This window comes from Amia ocellicauda, chromosome 23, assembly GCF_036373705.1.
Source record: "Amia ocellicauda isolate fAmiCal2 chromosome 23, fAmiCal2.hap1, whole genome shotgun sequence".
Taxonomy (NCBI): domain Eukaryota; kingdom Metazoa; phylum Chordata; class Actinopteri; order Amiiformes; family Amiidae; genus Amia; species Amia ocellicauda.
In genome coordinates, this window is record NC_089872.1 from 961,533 (window position 1) to 985,390 (window position 23,858).

The following is a 23,858-nucleotide window of genomic DNA, read 5'->3' on the forward strand; positions in this document are numbered from 1 at the left end:
TTATATAAAATATACTTTGATCTTGTATAAAAATGTGCAAGGTGTATATTTTGTAACAACCGTTAGTCACCCTAGATAAGGGCGTGTGCTAATAAAGAAATAATAATAATATTGTCCTTGTTTAAACTTAAAGGTGCAAATATGGAAAAAGAAGCCCAATAGTGGCTAATGTTTCAAGGAGTCTTTAACTGAGGAGAATAAAGAGCAGAAATGCATTGTTACAAGACATAAAAACAGGGCCATGGGTTATATGTAGGCTTGGTTATGGTATATTTTTTTATTTACAGATGTTGGGAAAAGATGAATGACAAAGCATACACCAAGCCTTGAAAAGCCTTGATCTGAAGATTAAAAAAATACTTCACCTTGGTGTTCTACATCAATACTCTTGTTGCTATAAAAAATGGCCTTGTATGTGAGAACAAATCTCTAGTAAAACGGTTCAGTGCCAGGATGTGAATAAAAGGAGACAAAATACGGAACACAGGCAAAGCTGGAGCAAGTGGGAAACAGCAAATTTATCATGTGCTGAGCAGTCACCTGGCTCGGGGACCTAATCTAATCGCCACGCTAAAGAATCAACAGTTGCACATAGTTTCTGCAATTAGCGAATAAATGTAGGCCTCACCTTTAGATAACCTGTATCCTCCTCCACCTCATCCTCCTCCTCCTCCTCCTCTCTATATTGGTAGATATACTTTTGCTGGTCATCTATATCAGGCAGTTTGACGAGATCAGAAGCTGTCTCATTAACCAGCGCTATGTGCTTGCTAGGCGGTTCTTTCTTAGGGGAAGCGGCCCACGACTTCCTGTTGCCACTGCCCAGGCTGTTTCTGTCACCAGTACTCTGCTCTTTACCATAGCCAAGGAGGTTCTGTATTGAAGGGGGAAGCCTGAACTCAGCAACCAATAAGTTGGGTGCTGAGGCAGTGACTAGCTTCCTGTAGAGCACATCTTGACCCTGTGAGTCGCATTCCTCTTCCTGTGCCTGGGTTGTGTCCGCCAGTTCGGCCTTGTACGTCTGGTACATGATGTCAGAACAGATGCTCTGCCTGTACCCGTTCGTTCTGTTCCAAATGTCCTCCAGTTCCTCTTCCTCTTCCTCGAACTGCTGGTGGTCTGGATGGATGACTTCCACAGCTGCTGCACCAAGGTCACCCCCACTCAGCTCCCCATTGCATGCTGCACTTTCTGTCTTTTCATGGGGGACAGATCTTCCAGTGACTTTAATCGGAATAGGATCATCTGGAAATTCAGTGCTTTGGTCAACATCCCCATAATCCTCGTTTTCTTTGACCACAGACTTTTGATCTTCAACAGGGTTGGAGGTCCTTGTTGGACATTTGATTTCAGAGCTTTCTTTGAAACGGTATAGATTTCCAGTAGAGTCCAGTACGGCCTCAAGCTTCTCCCACTCCTGACCAACCTCCTCATGCAGGCCACTGATTCGGGACAGACGGTTAAGTTTTAAGTCTGATATGTCATCACTGAAAATGGTCGGATCTTTGGTTTGAGGATGGTCTTCCCTTTTGGAATTTTGATCACAATGAGAAAAGACTGAATAAGCATCTAAATCACACTGTTGAGACCCATGATTAGCATTTACCAAACTCACTTCCTGTTGAGGGTAGTATTTGGAAGTTTTCTCAAAGAGTTCTGATTTCAAACACGGCTGTTTAAAAGTACTCAAGACTGCACATCTTTCAGTACTGGTCTCTGATTTCCTGCTATACATGTCTTGGGCGTCAGTATTATTCCTGAGGTTGTGTCCACCTTTTAGTTCCTGAGGACCTATTTTGATAAGATCTGGAATGCTGCTTATGAGGCTCAAATCCTTAGGCAGCTCAAAGCTCAACACAGAGCCCAATGAAAGGTGTTTGCAATTGTTCTTAACCTGTGACGTGGCACCATCAGTCAAACCCTTGCTGCATCTTGACTCTGACTGAACAAAGTTTGAAATGCTAGCACATTCTGCATCAATGTCTTTTGCTAGTGGATTTTTGACATAGTCCAGGAGCTGTCCATGGACAGGGCTGGGGATTTTGGTTCCTTTCTTCCTCTCCTTCAAAGGCCATGTGTTGGTGTGGTAGGAGACCACACTATCTCCAGGGATGCCAGATTCCTCCTGATTGACACCCATGATCTTCTGGATGGTGTGTCTGCGGACATCTCTTTTCTTCTTCTTCTTACTCCTCCTCTTCAGGCTGTTGAAGATGGAGTTGGAAGTGATCTTCGGCAAGGTGTGGAAGGAGACGCTGCTCACCTTGGGTGGAGGGGAGGTGGAGGCTGGCTGCCCTGCCTTGCTTGCAAGACGGGGCAAAGTAATACTCTCATACACAGGCGTCATAGCTTTGTTGTTGTCCTTAACATGCAAATAGGTACTTACCTAGAAAGAGAAAAGAAAAAAGAGTGAGATTCAGAATGATTTCGCTTGCATTCTACATGCAATTGTAGAATTGTTATACATGAAGCACCATGCTCATAGCAGTAAGCAGACATTCCTTGGAAATCTCAAACATTACTTTTGCTGTTTTTGGTTACTTGGAAATGAAGTCAAAGTGCAGTAACAAAGACAACCAGCCAACTTCATTTATACATTGAAGATCCTCATTCTATCTTTACAGATTGCTTGAGAGAATATGAATAGGTGCTTGTTTTAGGCACAAATGTGTTGTACCCAAAGCACTGCGTTTATACTTACTGTATTGAAAATGCTAGATTTCTCTTAGCAAGAAAAAATAGGCCTTTATGTATATTCACACAAAATTACGGTGACACTGCTTCAAGCTTCAAGCTCTGACAAATAAATACACAAAACAAGAAAAAACTAACCAAGGATTGCAGTACTAACCCACTTACCAGTTTATTAAAATCATATGGTGTTTAAATGAGTTAATACACAGCTGTAATGATTTGACCTTTAAACTTTATGACTAATGTTATGTTGCCACAGTGCCTCACATTCATAAATCACACACAGCAATCTAGGGCCTTAGGTAATGAGTGCATAGTACATTCTGTGCCATGACTGGCCTCCTCAAATAGCAGAGCCAAGTCTGGTCCATTTGTGCATGAATGCAATGGTTCAAAATGCAAGACTTCATAGGAACTGAAGCATGAAGTCGCACTGTGACACAAAACACTTACAATAAACGTGTCCAGACTGACAGGTTGTTTGCCAAGGTACCCATCCACCTCGACCTCAGTTTGTCGCCTCCCCATATTGACTATACAACAGTCCAACTTTTTAGGGTCTTATTACAATATTTAACCTGCCCAGCAATAAACTTTGGGGGGTAAAGGAATATATAAGACCATGTTATATCAATTATCCCTTTTAAATGCCTCCACAGGGTTCTCTATAAAGAGATATCCTTTCTGCTGAACAACAGAAACACGGATCTTTAGGTTCCCACAGGTTCCCCATTAAGTTATAGGACTTACGGACATCTCTGAAACTTCTTCCTTTTTACATATCTCAGCATCCACTTTGTGTGCGATTCTCTGTTGCATTTTCTGGTGAGATTTTTCCATTTACATCTTTGCCAACTGACATCTGAAAACTGTCTTTGAGGAAACTAGGCGAAGCCCTACAGAGTCACACCATGATGCATTCTAAACAGTCTCACCATCAAGTAAATCTAAACACAGTGCCAAGTTCATTTCCTTAACATAATAAGTGCCTTAAAAGAGTTATTGGAGAGGTCCACAGCAGGTAACCATGCACAGCACATTCAATCGTGTAGAGAAAAATAAAGGAATGGAATCAGATGCAGGCTGTTCAAATGAAATTAATAACTTTTTAATGTGTGACATACATTGGATGTCCATTATTTACAGTCTAATACGCTGGGGGATTTTTCTGAATTCAGTGTAACGCTGTTATAGACTAATGTGTTGTACAGGGAAACAGGGAGCTCGGGTGGGCTGGAAGGAAATGTTCTCATTATATTTGTAATGTTCTTCTGTTTCCCTTCATCACCAGAGTAAAATGCACACACCACAAAAAGACAGCACACTATCCAAGCATAACTCCTGAGTGGCTCCAATTTGGCAGTGGGTTGAGCCCAATCAGACATCACTGGTTTGAATCTAGACTATGTTACAGCCAACAGTAACTGGACGTCTTCAAGTGAAATCAGTAGATTTCTGCTGGGGCAGACTGGGCTCAGAATCAGCCAGGGTTTAACTTAGTTTGCCCAGTAAAACAGCAACCCTGTGACTCAGTGGTATTTTCATTGAAAGCTGCATTAGTCTATCCTGAAATAGTGTATAGGCCAGTCAGCACTGGTACCAAACTAGACTCATAGCCAACTATGACTGGGACCTCCCCATGAGGAAGTGAGCAGCAGACCGAGCACTGTCAGGCATTTGTGCACTTCAGTTGACTAGGGATTTTTCATCCTGTCAACTTTGCACAACAACAATCCCTGTAGCTTTTTGGGTACCGGTGAGCCCAATGAAAGCTGCATCCATGCCCCCCAATGCTCTACCTCCACTGTTTGCACTAGATACAAGAAATGTACAGTATCTGAATGATACTTTGGTGTCTGAAATAGTATGCAGTAGGACTGTAATGAGAAATCACAGTGCAGCACAGCAATGCAGAGAGAATCAGCAATACTGACAGGGAGACACAGTGTGTTTGACGGTTCATTTAAAGAATCAAACATCTGTAATCCCTTACCGCTAATTGGCTATGGTACGTGGCTCAATGCTGATTGGCCAGTGACCATACAGCGATGGAATGCCTTTGTGTGATAATGGAATTTTACATGTTCCATCATTGTTGCTAATTTGGTCGCCACAAATTCAATAATTATTGATATTGATCATAGCTGTAAAAAAAGCACAAGCAACATAAATGGCATAATGGTCCATCACTATGAAGTTTGGTATGTGTAACTGTAAGAGGAGTAGGTGTTTAGACTAAAGGAAGACCTAATAATAATAAAGATTTTGTAAGAGAAGAGTTATCACATGCAGACTAACAGCTGACATATGGGGGATGTAGATATTTGTACTAACACATCTCTCCTGTGTTAATACAAGGGCTGTAACGGGAGGGGAAAAAGATAAATATTTCCGAACTGAAAAACACACACATACAGACACACAAACAATCCAATACTATTTTCACCATAATACCAGTTCCTGTCCTTTTAGCTATTTCTATTTTTTATTACTTTGTATACAATTGTAGGCTCCACAGAGTATCATTATGATGCACATCACAGGAAATACATCTTAGCCTCTTAGAAGAGGAGGACAGTTTGTGTAAGAGCTCGTTTTCTTTCTAGTCATTTTTCCTACAGGTAGTGTTTATATGGAGCTGCTTCCTAGAGACCAAATAGAAGCCGTCCCTTTTGAAAACCCATTGAAAACAGCACTTCTTACACCTTCCTGTAAATGATCAAAAAATCATAGCACTTTGTTTTTGCTGCAATTACTCCTCAGTGTAGTTTCAGATACTATAGAAAACAATTACAGGCCTTGAAATTCAACTTGGTATTTGGTTTGGCCTTATATTTCAGCCCCCTTATTAAAAACATCAAAATGTTGCCAGGCAGAGTTGTATCATGGGTTGAGCAAGGACTTTTAAATGACTGTTTTCTCCTTTCATATTTCCATTAACTGTTTAGATGGGTTTGCCGCCATTCTTTGTCGATCCTTGTTTTTAGATATAGTTTTATGCCAAGGCTACTTTGAAAATGCATTGAGGTCTAGCAGTAGCCGTGACAACAGAAAAAGGAAACTGTCTCTCACATTAAAATGTCAAATGGCACAGTGTGGAGCATCTGAATCTGTGCTTAAATTAAAATACAGAATTAAATTCCGTTCTCGAGGGATCTGTGGAGATTGTGTGGTTGTGTCAAGCTTGCAGTCATATGCCTGCTATTTATATCTTCTACCTCTCAGATTTGACATTTATAAGGCAATTCCGCATTAGATGAGTCCATGCATAAACACAAGATAGTTCTGATTAAAAAATGAGGCTTTCATTAAAAGATACTTACTGTTCATGGAGGCTAGTCCCTGGAATACAAATGACCTAGTAACTATTTTATATTACACCAGTACATAAGGCAATGTCATCATGTGCATAATGTAACTGAGTGGAAATCAAGTAAAAATGTATATGTACCATTGGCTTATGCAAAAAAAAAAGATTAAATGTCATTGGCTCCTGAGTTGTTCCTCCTCCTTATTGCACCTCTCAGCATCATTATCTCAGAGATGCAGAAGATTAAAAGACACTACTACAAAAGCTTAAATATCTCAATCGAACAATCCAAGTCACAGTCGTCTTCAACAATGGCCTCTTTAATACCAGTGCTGTTCGGGCTATAGACTTCCCTTCAGCCTGGATTCGAAGTGGAATGACCAGTTGACTAAGTCGCCTCCATCTAAAGCCTTCTTCATTTCTGGTTTTGTACTTTATATTAGTATGGTTTTAAAATGAGTAAAGGAGACTGCATTCATTAAAACACAGGTACCTTAGACTGACACTGACAGCTGACTTGTTTCACAATGCTACCAGCACAGCAGCTAGATGTGTCCCTGCATCGAAACGAGCAGGGTGGCTTCTGAGCTACACCGACTCTGTGGTGCATGTTAGTAAGACTTTGACTTCAAGACTTGCTATGCCACACAGCACCACATGCATTTCACAAAGACAACATGCAGCTGCACACGCCATTTACCTCTTCAGCGCTTTGCCGACAAAGCTTTTTCTTTCTCTTTAAACTACCAAAAGTATTTTCCAAAAGTCCCTGGCAGCGCTTCCAAAAGTTTTTACAGGCAGAGGACTGAGACTCAGATGGCTGAGGGAGAGGGAGAAAAGACAGTAATAATAGGAAAAGGGTGAAGGCAAAAGGAAAAAGGGGATACAATCCACGAGTTTTACAACCAAAGTAAAAACAACAACAAGGATATCAATTTAAAATAACACGCACACATGATAGCTCCTGGATTCCATGTAAGTACCTTTGCCTCTGTGAAGAAATAATAGTTAAAATGTGTTAATATAGCCCTAATGTGATATTTTCATGTTCAGATGAAGATATGATACCAAGTATCTTCAAGGATGGAAACCTTGCAGGTTTTTATGCAGATTATACTGATGAAGCAGAAATGTCCAATTATTTTAACCTGACTGCTCCTGCTAATGCATAAGCTTCAGCTACTACCTATATAATAGCGTAGATTAACCTTAGTCTTTAAATAACCATGTAACTTTGTGTTTTTACACTGAAAAGTGTATGTGTGTGTGGAGGAGGCAGGATCCCATGTCCTGATTTTGATATGTCACGGTTAGTGAGTCTACATTCTGTGGTGGAGAGTCAGTTTTGTCCCATATCAAATTTCCAGCACTCATTGTACAAAATGTAATTTTTACATATTCAAAGGGGAACTCCAATGACAATCCATATTTTATCAGGTTATTCTATGTAGAAACATATACTGTGGAGTGAGTTTTTCATATTCAGCTCATTCTATGTACCAGAAATCAGAGATCGAAAAATATGCCATGACGTCACGGGGGTGCTAACTGTGGAGCTGCTTTGCTGGGAGTCAATGGAGAAAATCAGAAAAGTCATGAAAATCATACAAAAATAACATTTTATGCACGTTCGATTGCCCCATCACACTATTATTCCGAAAGACCCATCACTTTGTAGTCATAAAAAGTTTATTTCACCACCTAGAACTGCCGCTGTTATTTCACATGATTATTTTATTCCAGGCACTGCCGTGTAGGCTACAAACTTCTCCAAAATGGGAATCCCCTCGCATGCGAAGTTCACAACTCCGCTGTAGCCAGCTGTAGCCGGCAATCCCCCCGATTAAAATAATCATGTAAAATAATTAAATCACCTTTAATTATTATTATTTTGGTGTTGCTCTGAATCTGAAGGGTACATCGCTGAGGGATTCTATTATGAAATAATGACACCACAGAACAACTAAGTGACATACAGAAATCTGAATGTGCAGACAAGAGCTCAAGCATTGATTTCTAAAACCCTCCTGAGGTTAAACAAGTGGATGAAAAATGGGAAAAAGCAATGGGAAATCTGCTGAGAACTTACAAATGAACTCCCTGACTTTCATCAGCCTGTGTGTGTGTGTATGCGTGTGCACACTTATGTTAATTCCCTAAACTCACCCGGTGAACTGGCTCTTCCTCCACTGGGTCTTGAAGTTGCAGTTGACTGTCTCCCATTTTACCAAAACTGAGGATCAGATTGACAGTGCCACCCAGCGATGGGGCACTGGGCTCCTTCAGGACCAGGAAGGGTGATTCTGGGGACTCCACAGCCAGCAGACCCTGTAGAGCTCCTCCGGGAGAGCTCAGGTCACTCCTCTTCTGACTGATCTGCGCCATCACCTCGTAGCCAGCTTCAGACAGCTCCTCACTGCACTGGGCTGGGCTCGGTGGCTCAGGCTGGGCCTGTCCTCGCTCAGATGTTTGCTTTAATGTTGGCGGTGTCTCTGGGAGGGGGGATTTCTGTGCCAACAAAAGTGAAAAACATGTAACTGCAGTGACAGAATGATGGCTCCCATGGTGAGGTTCTGCCTCTCATCCAAAATTGAGCAATGGCCACTCGCTTTGCTTTAATGTGTTTGCCCCAGTTAGAGGGTAGTCATCATTTTGAGGGTCAGAGCTGGGGGTTTGCTGGAGCAGCTGAAACTCCAGAGTGTACAGGACATCTTTACGCAACGGTTCCTGGTTATGTGACTGTAAAACTGTCAATTAGGGAAAGAGCTCCAGGACCAAAGTTAAATTTACACTGTCATAACCCATTACCTATAAGATTGAAGTTGGGGTCAATTTCAATTAAAATCTGAAAATGTAATTGTCTAGATTGAATTGAATTGGAATTGCAACTTTACAAAAGGAATTGAAACCAACACACAACCACCTACAACATACTAAAACCATAAAAGTGTCTGGGACATAACTTCTCCTCCCTTCCCCAACCTTAACCTGCTGAAGACCAATATCATGTTAACACAATATCTCTGAAGTGGGCTTCTGGAATCATTAGGAACAATATGAAATGTGCTTCAATTTGTGGAATTACATATAAAAATTGAATGTCATGCTTTCAAAGACACCATCATTTTATGTTTGATCATTTTTATGGTTGGTGGGCACTATAAATCTACCTGATGCAGATGTGGTGTGCAGACTGTAGCTTCTGAGTAAATGACATCACTTTTTGGCTCTGCTTTCCTTTTCCCACGATTCCTCTGGTGTTTTTGTGCCCTCCAGCGGACCAAAATCCATCCCAGCATGCTCCTCAACTCCTCTGTCCTCTCCTTGATCTGCATGGGAAGACCAGAACTTCAGAAAGGCAAAATTCTAAACACAATATGCTAACAGTATCAGAAAACAGGTAATTCACATGCACTTTACACGAAAGAAGCTAATGACAGAGCCTTGAACCCTACTATTTTTGAAATCCAATACATATATTTACCACTTACTGTGGTATTGGAAACTATATTAATAAAATGCGATGTATGTCATTCCTACAACATATTTTTATATTGCTAATGATGACGATTATGATTATCATTACAATTATTATATATTTGTTTAGTTTTGTATCAGTAATAATAATAATATGTATGTTTTATATATTATTCTTGTACACTTAGTGCAAAATTAGAACTTGCCATTTCAGTCAAAGGATGCTCCTCATCTATTAGCTTCTGTCCAGCTTCAGCTAGCTCATCAAACTCTGCAAACTTCTGCTCAATCTTCACATCCAGTTCTGCTGTCATTGGCACCTGACTCCCCTTCCCAGAATGCACTGGGGTCTCAGAGAAAATGCAGGCACGGGTGTCCTCCGTCCATGAACTGTGAGGGTGGAGTGGGGGTTGGGTGATGTGAAAGGGGAAAGAGAGGCTGTGAGAACACTCTTATGTACATAGACTGAGAGGTTTATCCTGGGTTACATCTTTCGAAAGCAGTATTTATTGGAGAGCAGTAAATCTCTGATGCAACAACCTGCCCTGACTTTATATTATTATCAAGCAAGATAACCATTTCCATTTCCACCCATCCCATACTGTACAATTTAAACTGTACAAAATAAACCCAGCCTTGAACAAACAGGAGTTTTTCTTGACTTTTTACAAACAAATTACTGAAAGCCTATGCCACTCTGGCTACCATATGGTCTGCTGTTATCTGCAAAGATTTATTTCAGGATGGGATCATAATTGAGTCTTGACTCCATTACAGAATATCAAGCTCATGGGCTGTCACTTACATCATTGCCAGGTAATTTCTGAAAAAATCTTGCAGCTGCAGGAACTGTCGGAGCCTGCCGCGGTTTTCTGCAATACTCTTGCCCAGCTCTTCCCAGGCTTGCTGTGTCGCCTGGACATCTTCTGCCAGAATATGCATTCTTTCTGGGCATAGGTCCTCCAATCGGGCAGCCAGCTTCTCCATCTCATCGACATCCTCTTTGATCACATCGTAGTCAATCTATGGAACCAAATTGGAAAAACATTTTGTCTTTAGAAGGAAGAGACCTTTCCTCCTACCTGAAATGTTTGCTAATGTTGAAGGCTTTCTCTGTTAATAATGTCCCACTGAGTATTCATGGCCCTGACTTAACTGATACCTTTTAAAAGGAACCAGCTGCTTTAAATATTTCCAGGCCTTCTATTGTTTGCCTCTTGACAGTTTTTGAAGAGAACAATAATTAATAGCATTAAATGCTCGATGGGAGAAGGCTTTACAATGCTTCTCAAGTACCCCTCAGATATAACATTGGATAGTTGCTCAATGACTGTGTTACTATTTCTGTATGAAAGATTAGGTCATTTCTGTTCTTTAATGGTATCATATCCAGACAGCTGTGCGTGCATGTGATAAACATAATGTTGGCCCAAATATGAGTCATACAGTAACCCCCCCTTTCTCAAACACACACAATTAAATCCTTTGTGAATAATAACATTATTCAAAAATGTGTGTGGGATCATATGTTGCAGTTTACATCATAAAATAAAAAGTCCTGAACAAGATTTGCTCCATCTTAGTGAATGCTAAAACTTTAGGTACAAAATTTAGGTCCCACTTGACTCAATTTTAATAGGAGGATGCTGCAAAAATCTATTCTGTAGCAGTCTTGTTCAAATTAGTTATCTTCCCATTAACAGCTTAGGTGTATGTTCTGTCCTGATCAAATCAGTTTCACCCATTTTCTCAAAGCATCCAAGTCATTATGGAGGTATATAGTCTGCCTCAAATGAATAATAAAGACAGGTTCACGTGCTGCAGGTGGTGGGAGTTATTCAGTGAGCACTCTTACTTCCAGATCATCTTGTTGGTCTTCCAAGCTGTATAGTCCACACTTGTCAGGCTCACACTTTACGGCCATCTCAGTCTCCATTTGCTGGATATCAGCATTCAGCTCCCTGCTCCTCGACAGTCTTTCATTAATCCGGACAGTGAGGGCTGAGTGCTGAGAGTGGGGGGGAAGAGGAGTATTTCAGTTTTGGTAACAGAACTTGTTAGTCATTGTCTGTATATGTTTCTTGGTCATATCTAGCAAATATGTCTTGAAGCTGATATAAATTCCTCTACTGAAAGAAGCGGTTATTGATTATGGATGCATGATTGGTTAGTTATTGATCAGTTAAGCCAATCACTTGCTAAGTGGAGGACTGTGGGGGGATAGTGAAATGCTTTGCTTAGGGTTGGAAGTCCCTGTTGTGTGGGAACTAGCTCTGAGACAATTGCATATTTTCTCCTTAACATCTTGGGTAGTAAAGATTCATCATTCAAAAAAGTTTGCTATAATATCTTTGTTCACATAAAAGACACATACAATAATAATCCAGATAGTTGCATTCCATTTGGCAGCCATGAGTTCATCCTTCATTGAACACTTTAATCAACACACAACCTCCCACTATAATCTCTCAAAAAGTAATGTAAAAAAAAAATTAAACATGATTGATACAATAATAAATACATCCAAGCAAATGCCAAATTCAGCCTCTACAAGTAATTCATAAACTCCAAATTTGGATATCTGTATCGAATTAACTAAAGGTTATGTGTAATAACTACAGTATTAGCCATTATTTGGCATGTGTGTGTTTTCTAGAGGAAAGCTTAAAAAAACAAGGACTCTTTAATTATACATAAGACATTGTATAGTGAGGTGCAACAGTAGGGAAATTACAATATAATTATATAATTTGTAATGTTTGTTTTGGTATGAATAATTTAATCAATGAATTAAACATTAACTAAAAGAGTAATCAGAAAGATCAATCATCATTTCATGCATCACTAATTGAACTATATTTGAATTATATATATAAAATTTTTTAGGAATATGTGGCACAGTCAAGAATACAAATTACATGCTGGCAGTCATTGCCTCTCCTTTGAGGATTTATTTGCTTCATGTACATCACAGTCTAATCTTCTCTTTTTAGGATATTGTGGTGCTATTACTGTGGCAACTGATGAGTTGACGGTTTTGGGATTTCAAATAAATAATTTATACTTTAACACATTACTTTAGATTACAGTTGGTCAGACGTACTAAGTTACTTTCACATGGTTTATTATAAAAACATCATCCAAATATTATTATTATTATTATTATTATTATAGATAACAGAAAAAACTGGGCCACTGACATTTCAGATCATCTTTAAAATAAAAAAAGATGGGTGTCCTGCAGCCTCCCCAGTTATAGGAATTTAATTCACTATTGAAAAATCAACAAATGCTTCGACTAATTATAAAAATAAAACTAATTACAATTAGTATTGAATAAATTGATTTGAGACCTAAACATGAAGTCAAAAACATTGCAGTCTAATAGCATTTAATTGAGCTAATGCAAAAAAAAAACAATATACACCTGGTGTTCTGCACAGCAATGGGTATAATTTATTTTGCATAATTTATTTTTCTTTAGACCACACACTCGAAAGTCAACAATAAAACTAAAAATAAATCACCAGAAGAAAAACAAATACAGAAAGTGAAAGGCTGAGCTTGACATCTATTAAACAATCTCCTCCAGTAAAAACATAAGGGAAAAAGTTATGAACGCTGACAAGATGTTATTTTAGTTCTGACAGAGGCATTTGTTAGTACTAATATTCCCCTGTGATAAAAAAAAGATAATCCCAAATTACATGCATTTCTGAACAAACATGTAATATATGCATATGGCCCAGTGTGTTCCCCTGAGTTAATTTATCAGTTTGGGAGCTGTTTTTTATGCAGTCTCTCTCTCCTTGGCTTTTTCTTAGGGATGCCTGAGACTTTGCCAGCCTTCCCCTCTTCTTATGGGGCATGACACTATCACAAATTCAGGGAATTCATTCAGGTATTTAATAACCTAAATAGGACAGATAAAGTCAACCAAGGCAGCATGAAGCTCTATAAATGAATCTAAGAGCAGAGGTCACAAATGGACTTTAGACTGAAGTGAGTTCAGGACCAGCCATATAGTTATAGCTGACTCTCAGTTCCTTCTGTAGAAAACATGAGTTATTTAGGTACTAGGAATAAAAAAAAAACAAGGTTTACCTTCTCAATTCTTGTCTAATGTTCTTTGGAAATGGGTGGAGCTAAGATTTAAACTAATTTAAAACCATTTTTCATTCCAGATACATTTGCAACATAATTTGCAGCCTATAGAGAAATATTTAACTCATGCAGTTAATACAGAGCAACGTCATTGGTCATTTTAGTGGATTAACCAGATTAATTAAACATTTCTCAAGCATAGCCTCGTTTAAGACCCCTGCCATACACAATCCCAGACTTTGACCAGATGTGCCACTCAGGAAAGCCTCCTGTGTACAAGTATGCAAGACGCCCCTTTACCCCACAGGCTCCTACCCGGCTCAGAAGCTCCTGGATACCCTGGTCCTGGGTGAGAGACCTGCCTCTCTCTCTGACTGTGTCGTTGAGCATCTCTACCGCCTCTCGCAGCTCCTCAACAGGGTCAGCTATGCTCTCAATCAGCTGGTCCCCTCGGTCGGACAGCCCCAGCAGTGATGACTCAGAGTCCAGTTTGCTGGGGAGGGCCTGAGAAAGGGCGCTTTTGTCACTCTTTGTTTACATAGTTAACAGAATTGTGTTTTTCCAATAACACCTTTATTTGCATTCCCTTTTTACAGCATACTTAACTTGGTTGTTATTTCTAATTCTAATACGCAGTTTGGTTTTCTGTTTTAAGTTCAGTAACATGATTTATCTTGAAGAACCAACAACAAACAATAAACAGGCTGCAGTGCAATGTTTTGTGAAATATCAATAATAATAATAATAATAATAATAATAATAATAATAATACAAATCATAATAATGGTGATGATGATGATGATTATGAAAAAGCCTTTCTTGTAAGTGTGCATTAAAATTTCAGTCAACTGTCTAATTTCTATTTTTGCCTATAATCACACCCTATGCTAGTGGTCCCCAACCCAAGTCCTGAAGTACCCCCTACCCTGTTGGTTGTTGTTCCAACTGAGCTCTCAATTTCTTAATTGAACCCTTAATTGAACTGATAATTTCCTAAATCAGAGCCTTTTAATTATTTTAAACAGTAGGGGTTTTAAAGTTAAGTATACAGTGGTTTACAAAAGTATTCACCCCCCTTGGACTTTTCCACATTTCATTGTGTTACAACATGAAATAAGAATGGATTTAATCAGGAGTTTTTGCCACTGATCAACACAGAAAATATCCATAATGTCAAAGTTGAAAATATAATCTGCAAATTGTTCTAAATTAATTACAAATACAAAACAGAAAATACTTGAATGCATAAGTAATCACCCCTTCAGTCAATATTTTGGTAGAGGCACCTTTGGCCATGAGTCTATGTGGAAAAGTCTCTACCAGCTTTGCACATCTGGACACAGCAATTTTTGCCCATTCGTCTTTGCTCCACCAAGTTGGATGGGGACCTTTGGTGAACAGCAATTTTTAACTCTTTCCACATATTCTAAATTGGGTTGAGGTCCAGGCTTTGACTGGGCCACTCCAGGACATTGAACTTTTTGTTTTTAAGCACTCCAGGTGTGGCTTTGGCTGTATGTTTGGGGTCATTGTCCTGCTGGAAGATTAATCTTAATCTTCTCCCATGTTCTTATATCCGACCCCTGATTGGTGCTTCTGAAGAACCTTATTCCGGATTTTATTTGAATGTTCCTTTGTCTTCATGATGTATTTTTGTTAGGAATGGTGGGACCTCCCAGAGACAGGTGTATTTAACCTGAAATCATGTGATACACCTTAATTGCACAGATATTGTATTGATCAGTAGCAAAAACTCCTGATTAAATCCATTCTGATTTCATATTGTAACACAATTAAATGTGGAAAAGTCCAAGTCCAACTTATTAAAGAACCAACAATTTAAAAAGTAAAATCTAAGCAGATTGTTCCTTCAATTAAGGTTCAATTAAGTAATTAAGACCTCATTTGGAACAAAAACCAGCAGGATAGGGGGTCCTCCAGGATCAGGGTTAGGAACCCTTGCCTTACGCGATTAAGAAGACATAAAGACATTAAATTAAAGGAGAACTGCACCGAAAAAGTAGAAACATATTCCGTGGAGTGAGTTTTTCATGTCCATCTCATTCTATGAACCAGAAATCAGAGATCGGAAAATATGCCATGACATGCTAACTCTGAAGCTGCTTTGCTGTAAGTCATTAGGGGAAATCAGAAAAGTAGCGGAGTGTGAACTGCAGACGCTTTTTGGAGAACATGCATGCGCAGTCCCCTGAATACAATAATCATGTAAAATAATAGCGACAGTTCTGGGTGGTGAAACAAATGTGTATGACTACAAACCAATGGTTCTTTTGGAAAAATAGGGTGATGGGGCAATCGAACGTGCATAAAATGTAAATTTTTTATGATTTTGGTAACTTTTCTGATTTCACCCATTGTCTTCCAGCAAAGCAGCTCCAAAGTTAGCACCCCGTGACATCATGGCATATTTTCCAATCTCTGGTTCTGGTTCATAGAATGAGCTGAATATAAAAAACTCACTCTGCAGAATATGTTTCTACTTATAGAATAACCTGAGAAAACATTAAACTGTCTGACACCCCCGATTCTGAAATCTCCAGAGCAGACAAAGTAACAAGCTGCACACCTGTTCCACACAGCTCACATAGCCCAATATCCTGGGTTCTTGGCTCTCTTCCATCTCAACTCTCTCCAGGAATTCGGTCAGCATGCGGGTGTCCTGCAACTCGGAGGCCTGCTGCTTCAGGGCATGCTGGACACAGCGATACCTACAAATAACCAAGATTTTGTCATGCCTATGACTTTCAGTAAGACATTCACTTTTCTACTTTTGTATTATATAAATAATGGAGTTAAAAAAAGAAAATCCTATTCTTAAAAAAAAAAAAACTTTATTTCTAAAATAATAAATGCCAAAATTAAACATTAGTTTTTAAATTACTGATTTAATTTTAGCAACGTTTAACAAGTATTGGTTCAATCCCCTTGTTCATTGAGCTGTTAAAAAGATGCAAAACCGTTAGATGGTAGTAGATGGTGCAATGAATAGTAACAGCCAGAAATTCACTGACATTCTGGTGGCTGTTTTATTTATAGCTTGATGACTATATCAGAAAGTCTATAAACAGTTATCGGTTGTTAAGATGTACCCAGGCTAGAGGATGTGTCTTTGCAAATACAGACCTCTGAAGTTACTGGCAGTTTCCGTGTTTCTGTAATTTACCAGGGAAAGCTATACCTGTATAGGCTGATTCTCTGAAGACATTTCAAGACAGACCGAAAATTCCATCCTGGAAACATAAAAATGAATCCTTTTCCATGTCTTTATTTTTTTTGGTTGGTTTGCTGTCTTTAACAGAGTCAGTCTTGTGTTTATAGACATAGGTCCGTCTAATAAAGCTGCCCACATCATATAGTTTTACAAGGAATCCTGTGCAGCTGCCCCTTGTGAAGAGGAAATTTCTCTCACCAAACCCAAGTCTGCATTCCCAAATACATAAAATGGGAAACACTGAATCCATTGAATATTAAATATATATGTGGGAGGGATAAAGGTCATTTTAGACCATTATGGTAATTTCAATCATGGAACTGAAAAGCATTTGGTAAATTATTGTAATATGGAAAAGGCTTCGCTTTCAGAACTGGAGATTACCAAGATATTGGTCAACCAACCCAAAGCCATACAGTACAGTACCTGTATTCAGAAAATTGTTTATTGGAACATTAAAAATGTCATGCCAATATTGACAATTTATTATTTTAATTGAATATGGTAGAAATTATTAAGTCTTTTTATCCTTTTTTGGATTTCTCCCAAACTCACACCAGTAAAACAGGCTTTCATTCCTGGGGATTATTTCACAGAAATACAGATAAAGCAAAGCATGGGACAGCCCAGCACTGGAGAAATGGCTGAACCATTTATACACAAAATGTCAGGACTGACTCTTCTGTAAAGGGAAACATCACTCCTCAAAAGCATTTAAATAATAAATAAATTCACTACATAATCTAGAACAGGGGTTCCCAATGTCTGGTGATGGAGGGCCAATTTCCCAAGGTTGCATGGGATTGGGGGGCCGCAATAGAAAATGAACCACTGATTTTATTTCCTATACAATTCTGTTAGGGACCATTTATTAACTTTAATTGTTGTTTTATTATTTTCCCCCAAATTACATGTGCAATTTGTAACAGAAAATTGTCATAAAATGTAAAAATAAAGAAAAGCTTCAGAAAAGGGGTGGCTGAAGGTTGGCTTTGGCGGGCCGCACCAAATGTCCTCGAGGGCCACATTTGGCCCCCGGGCTGCACTTTGGGAACCCCTGATCTAGAATAATAATCTACAATGAGAAAACGGGCCAATGTGTGTCTTTTCGTTCACATAAAGTCAGAAAAAAATACATATGAATCCAAATTAACATGTATTTATACTCAAGTATAAATTTGCCCGTTTTCTCATTTGAAATAGGTACATTTCAAAATATCACTGTCCTGGTAACAAAAGCAAAGTTTGTGGGGAATAATAGACATTTTCTATACTTTTGAGGAATAAGCAATTAGGAAATAACACTTACTACCCAGGAACAAAAATTGTGTTACATAGTGTAATCAGCAATAAATTTCTAGGGGTCCACAGCTTAAAGCTTATGCCTAATGGTTGTCTCTCCTCTAGGCAGTATAATTATATGATACAGCAGCAAGAAGATCAGAAAATTCCCTGATAGTGGGGGACCCTCGCCAGCCTTCAGGGGGAGAGAGTACATCATCAAAGGACCCTCACTTGAAATCACAGGAAACCCCCACTTTCTCTATGCCATCTTTAGTGGCTTTGTATTGTACTTTATTGTGATACCGCCAGTAATTAGGTTCTCATTCTTTCAGTTCTGCGAAAACTTTGCTGGGAGTCTTTTGAACTAATTTGTAACTTTTGACATCTTTTTGCCCCCTTGTGGCTCCAGCAGTGTGCTGTCTGACACTTACTTCTCCTCCACCTCTTCCATTCTGCTTGGTAGCTGCTCAGCTTGGTAGTGCCTCTGGTTCCTCAGTTTGTCCACCTCCTGTCTGAGTGCCCTTAGAGCCAGGCCCCTAGAGGCCACCTCCCTCTCCAGCAGACTGCTCTCCCTCTCGGCTGCTGTCACTGACTCTGGGTCTCTATCAAGTGCGGACTGGCGGATAGAGGACTCCACTGTCTGTAACCAGGCCTTCAAGTCATCGAGGTCCTTCAAGACTTTCATCACCTGGTCACACCATTAAAGCAGAGAGTTTCAGTTAAGAGACATCTTTTGTGAGCAACACATAACTAATGCATTCACAGCAAATGCTAATCCCATTTGTGCACATTTTCCAAAGGCAGTGAGTATATCCCAGAATACCTGTTGACACATTTCACAAAAACCCTATTGAAAAGGATTTACTTGTATTTGCACAAGGGGAGGTTGCACAATTCTTGTTCTGGACTTTAAGTTGCAGTGTGAGGATTAAAGGCAATACAAAGAACAAACAGCTAAATGTCAGCATTTAATTCTCCTTGCAAGTTTGAGTAGCCAGTAAGGGTATCTGGACATTTTCTTAAAAATTGGATATAATGGGGAAATATAAATGCCCTGTCAGAGCATTATGGAACTGAATGGTGAAAACTGAGCTTGCAGCAAAGGAAAGATATTTCAGAACTTTATTCCGGTCACAATGTTTGGTTCTTAATGTGGAATGGCCATTTGTATTCATTCCTACCCTCCCACATTTGAGTTCCTAATTGTTAATTGATCTGGATCACTGCTATGTGTCCTGAAACAATGCTGAAGGGTCTTTCCAAAACTGAGTTTTACACTTTATTTTCAAATGACGATTCCATAGTTCAGACAGCAAGGCTGAACATTAAATGGAGGGCTGTTGTGGCTTTCACTAACAACACCAACTAAAACCTGTCTGACTCAAACCCAGGCAACCCACCCAACCGCATGCCCCATGTTGTGGGGAAACCTGGCCACATTGACCAGATTCAACCCAGTGCCATTTGAACCATAGAGTTCAATTTGCACTCAGAGTAAAGACTTTTACCAGTTGAACAACTCTGCAGCCCTGTCAAACAAGCCAGTTATTTCAGGAGTTTTAACAGAACCACGTGAAAGACACTAAGGTCAAACTCACTGATGATCAGGTTGTACCTTTAAATTCAGTTTCTCTGACTCCTGGAGGACAACAACGTTCTTCTGATGTCTCTTCTTCAGCTCTTCCCAAAGCACCTCCAGCTGACCCAGGAACTCTTCAATCTTGGCACTACCTGGGTGCTGCGCCCGTACCAGACTCCTCCCCTCCTTTAAAGATACAGAATGGTTGCAAATTAAAAAGGAACAGTCAGGACAATTACAACATAAGGCTCCAGCTCCTTCTACAGCAGTGCTTTCCAGTGCTTACATAGGCTATTTCTATTATGCCTTCCCCATTTGGAATCAGCAGTTGTTAATCAGTTCAGCTCACCATTATAAATCCTATGCTTAACAAAAGAAGGGCAGCTATCACACATTCGCTTCCTCCGAAACATGTACCATGAAGCAAAGTTATAGCATCTTTGGGAAGACAAACACAGTTCCCCCCAGTAATTCTGCAGAACTCAAAGGCTTCCAGTAAGTTAATGTTACAAAGTAAGGAGAACCTAGTTAGTTAAATCACTATGCAGTAAATTGCTTTCCTCCAAATGGAGAATCCTCAGCTGGCTACAACAAAAATCCAGACAGGAACCAGCACTGCAAGACACGGCCCACTCTCCAAACAGAAGTTTTTCCTGGTAGAGTCACTTGGGGACCATAATCCTTCAAGTTGATTTGGCGTATTCAGTCATGGTAACAATCATGGTACTGATTAAACCAATCTAGTTAAATAGAGTTAGTTGGTTTGAGAGTCTAGAAGACCTCCATAAATCTCCAGGACCAAGGGTTGTAGTTGGCTGTTCTTGTAGAGTGACCAGCTGTGGGTATACCTTCTTGACCACTTCGATCCTGGCTCTGTTGGACAGGATCTCTTGCTCCAGTGTGGCCTGACACCTCTTTGCAGCTTCAAAGCCATCCAGACTGGCAGTGCAGCAGATCTGGGTGGCCATGGCAACGTTGTCCTTCAGCCATGACAATGTCTTCCAGAGTCAGAGAAAACAGTTGTCAAATTCAACAACAGCAACAATAATAATATGTCTTAATTTTTTTAAGCCCTTAAATGAAACAAACAACAAAGAAACAAAATTCCAAACTGCTACTCAATTTGTTTTTGAATCGAGTATTGTGATACTAAAATTTGTATTGGAGCAAAATGTTGATATCGCCAACCACTACAAGATATATATAGATATAATCTGTTCCTAGATTAAATAGGCCTAGACCAACTGAAACTTTGACTCCTCTGGAAATCTCAAATAAATAAAACACGACCGCCAGGAAGATCACCGCCATAGATTAGGTTAAAGTTTGGATTTGGTCCAGGCCCTAATTTACAAAATATCTACTAACTGTTTCACCTAGCTAAAAGTATTCTGAGAACATTTAATGCTATCTTCAGATAGATTCAGTTCTACTAGGTTTAAAACTGTGGGGGAATTTTAAAAATCAAAATAATAATACTGACGTAGGACATTAAGCACCTTATCTGCAGAGACTGTGAATTTCTGTAATTGCACATGTAGGTGTGTGTTTCCTCTTGAAAAAGCTGTCTTGGAATCAGTCTTCTCTTTCCTGCTGTAATGTCAAGTACAATAAAAAAACATCAACAGATAAATTTACAAAATAGATTATATTGAACATGGGCAGAGTTTGGGGGGGGTTTCACAGTATTTTAAATAGTGATGCAACATTCCTGTTTTGTTCGACTGTAATATATAAAAGTGAATGATTACGCTATTAAAGTTTTCATTTCGAGTTGCACAGTTGCTGGACACATCGACTAGCAAATATGGATATTCGGATTTTGTTCTGTGAAAGTTACTTCACGCTGGCTAATGATTTAATACCGGATTTACATTGCATTATGGTAAGAACAATATTTATATATTTAATGAAAGAATGTATACTTGTTTAAGTGGTAGTTTTCTACAATTTGACAACAATGTTACCTTTCTCCGTGAGTTCTTCTGATGGCTTCATCCGCATTACTGGGATTCATTTCTATGACAGGAGTAGGGCTCTTTGAAAGTGTGGGTTCATCTTGACAGTTCATTAACTTCCTGTTAGTCCCAGGTTCTCTAGCACTCTGTAAATGAAAATATTATTCTAATTATAAAATGTAATTTGGGGGAAAAGGTCATGTAAACTACAAACAGCTTGTTTACAATGGCATCCTAAAGGAAACAACAGCAAGTTACACATTTCAATCAATACAAATAAAAGAAACTTAGTAGGATGGGGATGGAGAGGGCAGAATGTAACCACACTACATTCCACAGAAACCTTTGGGGGATGACAGATTGCCTGCATGACATGATCAACACAAATGTGTGTGGTCAGAAGATCAAATAAAATCAGGGAGATAATCCCTACCTGGTGGAAGGGATTAAGAGCCAGAGAGAGCGAAAGTGAAAGTGAGAGTGAGAGTAAGAGAGAGAGAATGTGAGACAGTGTGAGACAGTGACATATTAAAATAGAGAGAGAAAGAGAGAGATTGAGTATGAGAAAACACCTGCTGCCTGCATCAGGAGAAGACACCAGAGGGGAGGGTGAAAGCAGCAAACAGGATTGTCTTTGGTGGTTGGATTTGTTTGTGTGTGTGTTTTAATGTGTGTGTGGCTGCTGGCAACAGCAGTAAATGGCTGGTGAATTGTCATGTGGCAGATTTATCATAATGAAAAAAAACCTACATATTTCAGGTTACCTTGATCTTTCAGAAATCAATGGTACGGTTGTTGGAAACCAGAAGTGGGTGCACAAATTAATATAATTATAGTGCATGGTCTACAGTCGAAGACTAAACTAATACTAATGAAAAATAACCCCCCTGGACCACAGACAGAAAATCATATAAAGCTCAATAGGATGTAATAACTAGCATATATATATACATACAGATAAAGTATTTATATATGTAAACATACACATGTATACTTTTAAATTACAATGTCCCAAAACACTGTAATGTAAGATAGCTCAGGCCATGTTTTGCACAACTTGTTTTTAAACTAGGTTCCAGTCCTCCTGGATATAGCTCCCTGTTCAGCCACCTACTGAGCAAGAATTAACAATAATCTGATTATGTTATTTAATCGTGCAGTTAGTCATTCCAGTACTAAAAAATATGTGCATTTAAACATTAAAAGGTGACTAACATACATTTTATCATGGGTTTGTAAGTAATTTTTTTTATCCAGTTTTGTAGTGTGCCAGGAGGTTTTCCTTGAGAGGACCTGCTGCTACACAGTGTTATTGTGAGTTCTTCTATGAGTCATAACCTTGGAGGGCACCAGATGCACTGGGATTGTCCGATCTGGGGAGTGCATGCAGGGTTAATGCGTTGTGCAATCTTATGGTAGGTTGGAACAGGGCCAAGGGCAGCATGACCTAAAGATAAGATTTCATGAAATATGTTTTCTCATGCATCATCATCATTGCGATTGTAGTTTGGCATAACATCATAATTTCCTACCCTTATTTCAATTTGTGCTGTGAAATCAACAACATATGATGAAACGCTTCTTTCAGCATGCACAGAATTGGAAATACATTTTATTCTTTCATGTTAATAAAATGAAATAAAGTATTATATTGCTTAATAGACAGCCTTAGCCAGGGCAAATGACAATAGTGTATTGCAGTTTTCTAGTGTAACACCAAATACTGACTCTTGTTACATATAGCTATTATTTTCTAATTGAATTATTGCATTTTGGATGCAATATTATTAGAACTACTACAGAACTACTGTTGTGTAATTTACTAATGGCAGATATTATAACATGGGAGCAGGCCCTTCCTATAGTGTTGGAGAGGGAACCAAGGCGGTATACAGCAGTTTGGAAGGGGCAGACAGAGGGATGACTCGGTATTGCTCAAACAGTGAATAATAGCTTGTTTTAATTTCATTACAATTACAATTTTAACTCATCATCAGAATCATTAAAACCTGACAATGAAAGTCTAGAGAGCAGGCATCATAATGTATACCCCATAATTTAAGTCTGACCCTTTGGCCACCAATTGAATGTAAGTAGGTTAATGGATTTATGGTATATTTGATTTGCACCAGCACCAATGTTGGACTATTTTTCTGGGAGGAGAGGTGATGGTACATGAGCCCTTTCTGTACTTTCTTTATTATTATTACATTTCTTAGT

The 23,858-nt window shown here is 39.1% G+C and overlaps 1 protein-coding gene across 5 annotated transcripts in view; it reads right to left on the minus strand.

Annotated features, from left to right (window-relative positions):
* Window positions 1-23,858, minus strand: part of mymx (myomixer) — a 67,300-nt gene that overhangs the window by 7,881 nt on the left and 35,561 nt on the right. For 2 of the 5 annotated variants that reach the window (XM_066696512.1, XM_066696510.1), the window contains exons 12-25: window positions 21,648-21,784; window positions 21,180-21,273; window positions 20,529-20,678; window positions 19,717-19,866; window positions 18,533-18,789; window positions 16,173-16,314; window positions 13,901-14,089; window positions 11,337-11,489; window positions 10,287-10,504; window positions 9,688-9,871; window positions 9,175-9,333; window positions 8,171-8,512; window positions 6,705-6,824; window positions 629-2,386 (exon numbers count right to left, since the gene is read on the minus strand). In XM_066696512.1, the coding sequence (XP_066552609.1) occupies window positions 629-2,386; window positions 6,705-6,824; window positions 8,171-8,512; window positions 9,175-9,333; window positions 9,688-9,871; window positions 10,287-10,504; window positions 11,337-11,489; window positions 13,901-14,089; window positions 16,173-16,314; window positions 18,533-18,789; window positions 19,717-19,866; window positions 20,529-20,678; window positions 21,180-21,273; window positions 21,648-21,784 (4,053 nt within the window). The remainder of the gene's footprint in view (window positions 1-628; window positions 2,387-6,704; window positions 6,825-8,170; window positions 8,513-9,174; window positions 9,334-9,687; window positions 9,872-10,286; window positions 10,505-11,336; window positions 11,490-13,900; window positions 14,090-16,172; window positions 16,315-18,532; window positions 18,790-19,716; window positions 19,867-20,528; window positions 20,679-21,179; window positions 21,274-21,647; window positions 21,785-23,858) is intronic. The other 3 variants (XM_066696513.1, XM_066696514.1, XM_066696515.1) reach the window with 3 other exon arrangements.